We start from the raw sequence: 11197 nt of genomic DNA on the forward strand, positions 1-11197 counted from the left end.
GGAGTGTTATAGGGGTTGTATGAAATTTACAAATATCACCTCTTACATGAGCATGGCAGAAGTAACTTGGACAATCGATTGGTTATTAGGAGAATCCTAGTGTTTGCACACGTCACCCATGTCTGACGCCAACCCCTCCCCCATCCAGCTGAAGTAACTGTCCATGTTAGCTTATAACTTGCCAGATAACTACAATCCCTTGCATGGGGAGAGGATGCAGGTCTTATGAAGATGAAGAGAAGGCTGTAGGATGATCCACATCTCTGGATTCAGGCAACATTATTCAGGTAAAGCACTTCAGCTTCTCTTGGAGGGATTCTTGGGGCTCAGATTGTATCACCGGGAGCATTTGGTAAGGGAAAGTTGATAGTTCCCAGTTCTGATCAAATTTACACATTTAAATCAAGAGTGATGCAGTTGAAGTCACAATTATTGAATTAAGATCCTGGCCCTAAGAATTTATCCCATGTACCTTAAGAGACAGTGGCACAATTTGGACTCACAGGAGGTGAAATATATATATATATATATATATATATATATATATATATATATATATATATATATATATATAATGAGGCAATGAAACATGTTTATGAATAGCTTCTATACAGGGCAGATAAATACAATGACCATTTTCACCATGCACTTGCCATGTGTTTCCATACATGTCGTGATACAATGGGCCATACTCAGAAGTTAAGAGCCAGAAAGGATGTCTGTGCAAACGTCACAATTGTAAAATAACAGTGTTCAAGTAGGCTGCGGAACTCAAAGCCACAAGATATCAATGGGGCCAAGAGCTGAGAAACTTTCAAAGAGTGACTGGGTGTGTATATAGGTAACCAGAATATACAATTCCAGTATTGAGGATTGTTTTAAAAAGTTTTGGAAGGGCCCACAACCTTCTTGATTTATACCACAAAATACATCTTACTTGTGGGTGTCGAGGAAAACTTTTCCTGGGAGCAGGTCATCTCATAACTGCCTATTATAGGGCTTCTTCCACCTTCCACTGAAGCATCTAGAATTGGTCACTGGATACTGAGCTAGATGGACTGCAGGTCCAGTCTGGCAGTGCCTATCTTCTTAACCGTGGTGTAAATCCAAGAGTATGTTTTTGCTGATCTTCCTTGAGCTCCAGGGAGTCTCTAGAATTGCACAGAGAGCAGAATGATGTTTCATTAAATATCACCTTGTCACCTGTTCTTTTTCCTTTCAGGAAGGAAAGTCCAAAACTCTTGGGACCTCCCGTGTACATTATGTCAGCTGTCAATGACACCAAACTCAACTCTGCAATGTTCCTTCTCACCAGGATACCTGGGCAGGAAGAGGTCCATCTCTGGATCTCTATCCCCTTCTGCTTCATTTATGTTTTTTCAATATTGGGAAATTCAACCATTCTGTTCATTATAAAAACAGATCCAAGCCTCCATGAGCCCATGTACATTTTCCTTTCCATGTTGGTCATCACAGACCTTGACTTATCGATATCCACCATACCGACAATACTGGGTATATACTTGTTTAAATCTAGGGAGATCAGCCTCGATGCCTGTTTTGCCCATCTGTTCTTCATCCACTCATTTGCATTAATTGAATACTCCATACTCTTGTTGATGGCGTTTGACCGCTTTGTCGCAATCTCTAACCTACTGAGATATACTTCCATCGTAACCCTGCCGAAAATATTCAAGATGGGACTGGTATTTGTGCTAAGGGGGGTGGCCGTATCATCCCCATTCCCCTTTCTCCTGAAACGATTCCAATACTGTCGAGTCAATGTCCTCTCCCATTCCTACTGCCTGCACCAGGATGTCATGAAGCTGGCTTGTTCGGATATCACAGTCAACTACATCTATGGCTTGTTTCTTACCATTTCCATGGATGGGTTAGATTCACTGCTCATCTACCTCTCTTCTCTGATGATCCTCAGAATGGTGCTGAGTGTTGCATCCCACAAGGAGTGCCTCAGGGCCCTGAACACCTGCGTCTCCCACCTCTGCTGCAGTTTCCACGGTATGCATCCGATGAAGTGAGCTGTAGCTCACGAAAGCTCATGCTCAAATAAATTGGTTAGTCTCTAAGGTGCCACAAGTACTCCTTTTCTTTTTGCGAATACAGACTAACACGGCTGTTACTCTGAAACCTCCCACCTCTTTGCCGTCCTGCTCTTCTACACACCAGATATCGGCTTGGCTTTGATACACAGATTTGGAAAGAGCTCTTCTCCCTTACTACAGATTGTTCTGGGCTACATCTACCTGCTCGTCCCACCCCTGATGAACCCAATCATGTACAGTGTGAAAAGCAAATATCTTCGTGGGAGGATAATCAGAGTGTTCGTCAAGTGAAAGGTCAATGCTGGCTCCAGTGCTGCTGACCTGGGAGATGAAAGACATGGTCCACCGATTCCTTGCTAGACCCTTACATCTGAGACGACATGAGCTACTGATCTCCAGTCTGTAGAGAGAGGTTCAGATAGTGTTTAAGGCCTAGAGCAATGGGAGTGGGGCTGGTGACGGAGCACAGCTCACTGCTGGATGGAGACCAAGGCAGTCAGCAGCATTTACAAAGGGCTTGTCTACACTAGCAAGTTTTGTCAATGAAATTTATGTGACACGAAAAAATTGACAAAAGCAAAGTCACTAAAGCGAGTCTACATTTGCTCCCTCTGTCAACATATTGTGTCCACATTCGGGGTACCTATTGTCGACAGCATGAGCGATGCACTGTGAGTATGTATCCCACAGTGCCTGGTGACACCATTCTGACGTTGCACCCTATAATGCTTTCTGGAAATATGCTCATGAATGTAAATATGACATAACTGGAATATGTTTGATTCTACGTATGCCATGTAACATATCCCTGTGAAGGTTCTGATCTACTGAATATATTCATCCTATGTGTATGCATGTGTCATTATTGTGTTTGAAGTTATGAACAGTGGCTGTGTACTTGTTTGATTTTAAGTAGCCTTTGTAAGGCATTTGGTCAGCTTCTTAAGAAAGGAATTTGCAACTTAAGTGCACAATCAAGAAACACTTAATTGACAATGGAACCTTGGAAGACTCCAATCCACATAAGAAGTCTACTTGTGATGTTCAAGGTAGCATGTGAACAATGGCTGCCACCTGTAAAGTTCTGAGTCATGCATGAACATGTGACTTGCCCATGTGACTCGAAAACTGCAGCTTTTAGCTGGATTCTGCATAGGAGAGAGAAGGGGATTCCACCCACAAGAGAAAATCTATTTAAGCCTGGGGGAGACCCCTCCATTTGCCCTGAGCTGGCTCAAGAGATAGCCTTTCCACCCCCAAAGGATACCTGAAAGAAACTGGAACAAAGAACAATAACCACAGGGGTGTGAGTGATTGCTGGACCCAGACTAAAAGGAGGCTAGTCTGTCAAAGAAACTTACTGGAACATCTCTGAGGGTGAGATTTCATCTGTAATAAATTTCTTACTGTATTAGGTTTTGACTTGCGTGTTTTATTTTATTTTGCTTGGTAATTCACTTTGTTCTGTCTGTTATTACTTGGAACCACTTAAATCCTACTTTCTGTATTTAATAAAATCACTTTTTACTTATTAATTTAACCAGATTATGTATTAATACCTGGTCAGGGGGAGGCAAAAAGCTGTGCATATCTCTCTATCAGTGTTATAGAGGGTGAACGATTTATTAGTTTACCTGCATAAGCTTTATACAGGATAAAACGGATTTATTTAGGGTTTGGACCCCATTGGAATTTGGGCATCTGAGTTTTATAGACAGGAACACTTCTGTAAGCTGCTTTTAATTGATCTTACAGCTGTTAGGGGACGTGGTTCAGACCTGGGTCTGGGTTTGTAGCAGGCTAGTAGGTTTGGCTCAAACCAGGCAGGGCACTGAAGTCCTAAGGTGACTGGGCAAAAAAGCAGGAGCAGAAGTAGTCTTGGCACATCAGGTGGCAACCCCCAGGGGGTTTCTGTGATCCAACCCATCAAACCACATATGATGTCTTAAAGCGGGTTTCCTAAGTTCATACCCTTTCAAACTTAACAGGTACAGCACAACTTGGAAAAACCCAAAATAACCGGGTAGGACAGAAGGGTGGCTGAAATGCTCACAGGAAGGCTAAGCTTTTCTACAGTCCCGTGTCTTCCTTTTTATTCCAGGTTTCAGAGTAACAGCCGTGTTCGTCTGTATTCGAAAAAAGAAAAGGAGTACTTGTGGCACCTTAGATGAAGTGAGCTGTAGCTCACGAAAGCTTATGCTCAAATAAATTGGTTAGTCCCTAAGGTGCCACAAGTACTCCTTTTCTTTTTCCTTTTTATTGTTGTACCTGAAAGGCTACTTGTTGGTGTTACCCAGAGTAAGCACATTTCAAATTCAGATATATAGTCCATATTGATAACTTCAGGTACAAAAATGAAACATGCACACAAATAGGATAATAATATTCAGGAAATCCTAACTTTTCCAGTGACAGATCACAAGACATATCTTATACCAGATGCATCATAATTATGTCATAATCATCAATATGGGGTGTAGTGTCACAACTTCCTTTACTGACACCTCGACGTGGGACTCAATTTGTCTCCTGAAAAGAGGGACTCGGGTGTGGGAATAGCCCTCACATCCTCTGCAGTGAACACCAATGCAAAGAATTCATTTAGCATCTCCGCAATGGCCTCATCTTCCTTGAATGCTCCTTCAGCACCTCAGTTATCCAGTGGTCCCACTCATTCTTTGGCAGGCTACCTGCTTCTGAGGTACTTTAAAAAATTGTTCCTAATTTTTATGACTTTTCCTAGTTTCCCTTCACATCTTTTGAACTACTTGCGCAGTATTGCCGAGCCCAGTTCAAAACTATGAGCCACACCCCAGAAAATCATCACATGGTTCAAAATAATGAGATTTAGAAGTATAGTTATGAGAGCCCCGTTACGCCACAGACCTCCAGACATAACAGTGACTAGCTCGCAGAGCCACTTGGTACCTGAGACACAACTCACTCTCTCCCCTTCTTCAGCCAAGAGACATGCAAACACTTGTTCAGCAAGGCTATGTACATTCTGAATAGAAAGAGGCATGACCCAAATCCAGCTACAACTCTCTATTGGAACCAAACAACCCCCTCCCCCTGATCCAGCTACCTCCAAACTTGGTGATAATGGAAATTTGGATGCAGAGTGTGAGGTCTATCACCAGCACTAGAGCGGCTCTTACTGATCATGGAGCAGGTGGGGGTCAGGAAAAAAGTGAGGGGCAGCCCAGCAGGGCTCTGTTTGCCCAGGCAACACTCTCCAGATCCTTCATTCACTGAAACCACGTCCTGATTCTCCCTCTTACTGCTGAGCTGCAGGAGGGGCCCAGAACTCCCTCATCAAAAGGTGCTGTGCTAATGACAGGCCTCATCACCACGGGGTGTTGGGAAGAGTTCAGGTTCTCCACCGAATACCCCAAATCATCCTTATGAGGCATAGAGCTGAAATCTCTCTAAAGCTCTTAGCTCCAGCCCCAATTATCGTAGCATCCGAGCGCCTGTCAATCTGTGACATATTTATCAGTACAACACCCCGTGCGGCAGGGCAGAGCTACGAACACCACTGGGCAGATCCCAAAGCCAGAAGGCACCACTGCTATCTCATAGTCTGACAGCCTTTACAGCACATGGCAGAGACCTGCACCAAAATAAGCTCTAGAGCAGTGCTGTTAGAACTACATCCTGACTTGATGTAACAATTGTCAGTGATGGCAAATATACTACGGCCCTTGGTAAATTCATCCAATGCTTAATTACCCTCATTGTTAGAAAATATTACACCTTAGTTCCAGTCTGAATGTGTCTAGCTTCGACTTCCAGCCACTTCCTGTTATAACTTTCTCTGGTAGATTGAAGAGCCCATTGTTCAATGCTTGGTCCACATGCAGGTACTTACAGACTGCGATTAAATCACCCCTTTTCCTTCTCTTCCTTATGCTAACTGCATTCAGCTCCTTCAGTCTATCACTCTAAGCAATGGTCTACACTTGGACCTGAGGTCGAATTTTGCAGCGTTAAATCGATTTAACTCTGCACCCGTCCACACAAAGAAGCCCTTTTTTTCGACTTAAAGGGCTCTTAAAATCGATTTCCTTACTCCACCCCCGACAAGGGGATTAGCGCTGAAATTGGCGTTGCTGGGTCGAATTTGGGGTATTGTGGACTCAATTAGATGGTATTGGCCTCCAGGAGCTATCCCAGAGTTCTCCATTGTGACTGCTCTGGACAGCACTCTCAACTCAGATGCACTGGTCAGGTAGACAGGAAAAGGACCGCGAACTTTTGAATTTCATATTCCTGTTTCGCCAGCATGGCAAGATGCAGGTGAGTGCAGAGCTCATCAGCAGAGGATAACGTGATGGAGTCCCAGAATCACAAAAGAGCTCCAGCATGGACTGAACGGGAGGTACAGGATCTGATCCCTGTGTGGGGAGAGGAATCTGTGCTATGAGAACTCCGTTCCAGTTTTCGAAATGCCAAAACATTTGTCAAAATCTCCCAGGGCATGAAGGACAGAGGACATAACAGGGACCCAAAGCAGTGCCGCGTGAAACTTAAGGAGCTGAGGCAAACCTACCAGAAAACCAGAGACGCAAACGGCCGCTCCGGGTCAGAGCCCCAAAATGCCACTTCTATGATGAGCTGCATGCCATCTTAGGGGATTCAGACACCACTACCCCAGCCTTGTTGTTTGACTCCTTCAATGGATCTGGAGGCAACACGGAATCAGGTTTTGGGGGCAAGGAAGATGATGATGATGATGAAGTTGTAGATAGCTCACAGCAAGCAAGCGGAGAGACCGGTTTTCCCGACAGCCAGGAACTGTTTCTCACCCTGGACCTGGAGCCAGTAGCCCCCGAACCCACTAAAGGCTGCCTCTCAGACCCACCAGGCACAGAAGGGACCTCTGGTTAGTGTACCTTTTAAAATACTATACATGGTTAAAAGCAAGCATGTTTAATGATTAATTTGCCCTGGCCTTTGTGGCTCTCCTGGATGTACTCCCAAAGCCTTTGCAAAAGTTTTCTGGGGAGGGCAGCCTAATTCCGTCCACCATGATAGGACAAAAAGAAAAGGAGTACTTGTGGCACCTTAGAGACTAACCAATTTATTTGAGCATGAGCTTTCGTGAGCTACAGTTCACTTCATCGGATGCATGCCGTGGAAACTGCAGCAGACTTTATATACACAGAGAATATGAAAAAATACCTCCTCCCACCCCACTGTCCTGCTGGTAATAGCTTATCTAAAGTGATTATCAGGTGGGCCATTTCCAGCACAAATCCAGGTTTTCTCACCCTCCACCCCCCCACACAAATTCACTCTCCTGCTGGTGATAGCCCATCCAAAGTGACAACTGTTTACACAATGTGCATGATAATAAAGTTGGGCCATTTCCTGCACAAATCCAGGTTCTCTCACCCCCTCACCCCCCTCCCAAAAACCACACACACAAACTCACTCTCCTGCTGGTAATAGCTCATCCAAAGTGACCATTCTCCCTACAATGTGCATAATTAAGGTGGGCCATTTCCAGCACAAATCCAGGTTTTCTCACATTCCTCCCACCCCCATACACACACAAACTCACTCTCCTGCTGGTAATAGCTCATCCAAACTGAATACAGACTAACACAGCTGTTACTCTGAAACATGATAGGACACTTTACCACACCAGGCCAGTAGCACCTACTCGGGAATCATTGTAGAACAAAGCATTGCAGGGTATGTTTGCTGGCATTAAAACAACATCCTTTCTTTATCTCTCTGTGTTATCCTCAGGAGAGTGATATCATTCATGGTCACCTGGTTGAAATAGGCTGCTTTTCTTAAGGGGACATTCAGAGGTGCCCGTTCCTGCTGGGCTGTTTGCCTGTGGCTGAACAGAAATGTTCCCTGCTGTTAGCCACAGGGAGGGGGGCAGGGGAAGCGGCTAGCCACGCACTGGTGGGAGGCAAAATGCGACCTTGGAACGGAAGCACATGTGCTTTGCATGTAATGTTAACAGCAAGGTTTACCCTGAAAGAGTGTACCCATTGTTCTATAAAATGTGTCTTTTTAAATACCACTGTCCCCTTTTTTTTCTCTACCAGCTGCATGTGTTTCAAGGATCACAGGATCTTCTCCTTCCCAGAGGCTAGTGAAGAGTAGAAAGCGAAAAAAACACACTCGGAATGAAATGTTCTCTGAGCTCATGCTGTCCTCCCACACTGACAGAGCACAGACGAATGCATGGAGGCAGATGATGTCAGAGTGCAGGAAAGCACAAAATGAACGGGAGGAGAGGAGGCAGGCTTAGGAGAGTAAGTGGCGGGCTGAAGAGAGGGCTGAAGCTGAAAAATGGTGGCAGCATGATGACAGGAGGCAGGATTCAATGCTGAGGCTGCTGGAGGACAAAACTAATACACTCCAGCGTATGGCTGAGCTGCAGAAAATGCAGCAGGAGCACAGACTGCCGCTACAGCCACTGTGTAACCAACCGCCCTCCTCCCCAAGTTCCATAGCCTCCACATCCAGACGCCCAAGAGCGTGGTGGGGGGGGCCACCGGCCAACCAGCCACTCCACCACAGAGGATTGCCCAAGCAACAGAAGCCTGGCATTCAATAAGTTTTAAAGTTTTAAACTTTTAAAGTGCTGTATGGCCTTGTCCTTCCCTCCTCCACCACCCCTCCCGGTGCTTCTCTCCTCCACCACCCCTCCTGGGCTACCTTGGCAGTTATCCCCTTATTTGTGTGATGAATTAATAAAGAATCCATGAATGTGAAGCAACAATGACTTTATTGCCTCTGCAAGCGGTGATCAAAGGGAGGAGGGGAGGCTGGTTAACTTACAGGGAAATAGAATGAACCAAGGGGCGGGGGGTTTCATCAAGGAGAAACAAACAGAACTTTCACACCGTAGCCTGGCCAGTCATGAAACTGGTTTTCAAAGCTTCTCTGTTGTGCACCACGCCCTCCTGTGCTCTTCGAACCGCCCTGGTGTCTGGCTGCACGTAACCAGCGGCCAGGCAATTTGCCTCAACCTCCCACCCCAGCATAAACGTCTCCCCCTTACTCTCACAGATATTGTGGAGCACACAGTAAGCAGTAATAACAGTGGGAATACTGGTTTCGCTGAGGTCTAAGCGAGTCAGTAAACTGCGCCCGCGCGCCTTTAAACGTCCAAATGCACATTCTACCACCATTCTGCACTTGCTCAGCCTGTCGTTGAACAGCTCCTGACTACTGTCCAGGCTGCCTGTGTACGGCTTCATGAGCCATGGCATTAAGGGGTAGGCTGGGTCCCCAAGGATAACTAGGCATTTCAACATCCCCAACAGTTATTTTCTGCTCTGGGAATAAAGTCCCTTCCTGCAGCTTTTGAAACAGACCAGAGTTCCTGAAGAGGTGAGTGTCATGTACCTTCCCCGACCATCCACGTTGATGTTGGTGAAACGTCCCTTGTGATCCACCAGAGCTTGCAGCACCATTGAAAAGTACCCCTTGCAGTTCATGTGCTCGCCGGGTTGGTGCTCCAGTGCCAAGATAGGGATATGGGTTCCGTCTCCGGCCCCGCCACAGTTAGGGAATCCCATTGCAGCAAAGCCATCCACTATGACCTGCACATTTCCCACGGTCACTACCCTTGATATCAGCAGATCTTTGATTGCACTGGCTACTTGCATCACAGCAGCCCCCCCAGTAGATTTCCTCACTCCAAATTGATTCCCAACTGACCGGTAGCTGTCTGGTGTTGAAAGATTCCACAGGGCTATTGCCACTCGCTTCTCAACTGTGAGGGCTGCTCTCATCTTGGTATTCTTGCGCCTCAGGACAGGGGAAAGCAAGTCACAAAGTTCCATAAAAGTGCCCTTACGCATGTGAAAGTTTTGCAGCCACTGGGAATCGTTCCAGACCTGCAACACTATGCAGTCCCACCAGTCTGTGCTTGTTTCCTGGGCCCAGAATTGGCATCCCATGACATAAACCTGCCCCATTAGCACTGTGATGACTGCATTGCCGGGGCCCATGTTTTGAGACAAGTCTGTGTCCATCGTGCTCAGCCACGTCTGTGTTACAGGGCCTAGGTGTGAAGCTGACCTTTGCCCTCAGACTGCTTTCTCTCAACCGGACAATCAAAGAGGACGCCCCCGTGGCCATTGATCCATAGTTTGGCAGTGAGACCCATTTAGCCTCAATGGCTTACTATCACTGGTTCTGTGCTGAACCTCCCTGTGACACTCCAACATTACCCTCAGAAATGCACTACTTACCCTTCACTGTCACCCCCACATCTGACACAGACACTAAGGGGCTGGAGTCATGGGTCTTCCCAGAAGCCAGCTGTCACAGAAGGCTGTGGTCAGAGGCCTTTTATAGACGAATATCAGAGAGATGCTCTGTGGAACCCTGACACCGTCCTGATCTTAGGGTCTCAGAGTATCAAACTGCATCAAATGTATTTATCTTCCCACCACCGCTGTGAGGCAGGGCAAGGCTATTATCCACCTGTGCAGACATATCCAATGGCTTGTCCACAGTCACGCATGGCCTGGGAATCAAACGCAGCTGTCTGGAGTTGCAGAGCCGTGCCCAGACACAGGACCAGCCTTCCAGACACCTGAGCGGTGACAGGCCTGCTTACATTCTCTGCTGCACCAGCAGACCTCCCCACTGCGCTGTATAGAGGGGGGATGGCCATGGGACAGTTTCAGAGGTTTGATTCACTGGCCTGTTTTCTCCCTGACTCAGCAGAGTTTACAGCAGCCTGGGGGCTCGGATGACATCTGCCTGTTGGTAACAGCTTCCAAGAGCACAGCCCACTTTGGACAAGTCCCTGAGGATAGAGCCACCCCAGAGTGCCCCCTTGGGGTCTGAGATGGCCCTGCAGGAACCCTGCCCATCCCTCTACGGTCCATGCAGTCACTTACTGTCAGCCTCAGATACTTAAAACAAGAGCCCCCTTTGTGGGGTTGCATTTCTTTAGTCGTCTCCAAAACACAACATCTCTTTCCCTCCAGCCCCAGCCTTCTCCTGCACTCAGGATCACCCCCATGGTCCTAATTACTGCAGTCAGCATTGGTTCAGACCCTACTCCCCTTTTTCCCCTGAGGCCCTATCCTCTGCCTCATATCTTCTCACTAAGCCCAGCCTCTTGCTCCTCCACTTTCCCCAAGGCT

At 46.6% G+C, this 11197-nt stretch overlaps 1 protein-coding gene across 1 annotated transcript; it reads left to right on the forward strand.

Annotated features, from left to right (window-relative positions):
- The first annotated feature begins 1262 nt into the window (after window positions 1–1262).
- Window positions 1263–2354, forward strand: LOC140897116 (olfactory receptor 51G2-like). The gene is made up of 2 exons (XM_073309489.1): window positions 1263–2005; window positions 2162–2354. The coding sequence occupies exons 1-2, from the start codon at window positions 1263–1265 to the stop codon at window positions 2352–2354; spliced, it is 936 nt and encodes a 311-aa protein (XP_073165590.1).
- The last annotated feature ends 8843 nt before the right edge of the window (window positions 2355–11197 follow it).

This window comes from Lepidochelys kempii, chromosome 1, assembly GCF_965140265.1.
Source record: "Lepidochelys kempii isolate rLepKem1 chromosome 1, rLepKem1.hap2, whole genome shotgun sequence".
Classification (NCBI taxonomy): domain Eukaryota; kingdom Metazoa; phylum Chordata; order Testudines; family Cheloniidae; genus Lepidochelys; species Lepidochelys kempii.

What these genes read in the sequence shown, in the direction of transcription:
- LOC140897116 (XM_073309489.1), top strand. Translation starts at nt 1,263, where the DNA reads ATGTCAGCTGTCAATGACACCAAACTCAACTCTGCAATGTTCCTTCTC. An exon ending in ACCTGCGTCTCCCACCTCTG is followed by an intron (nt 2,006 to 2,161) that starts CTGCAGTTTCCA and finishes CTCCCACCTCTT; the next exon opens with TGCCGTCCTGCTCTTCTACA.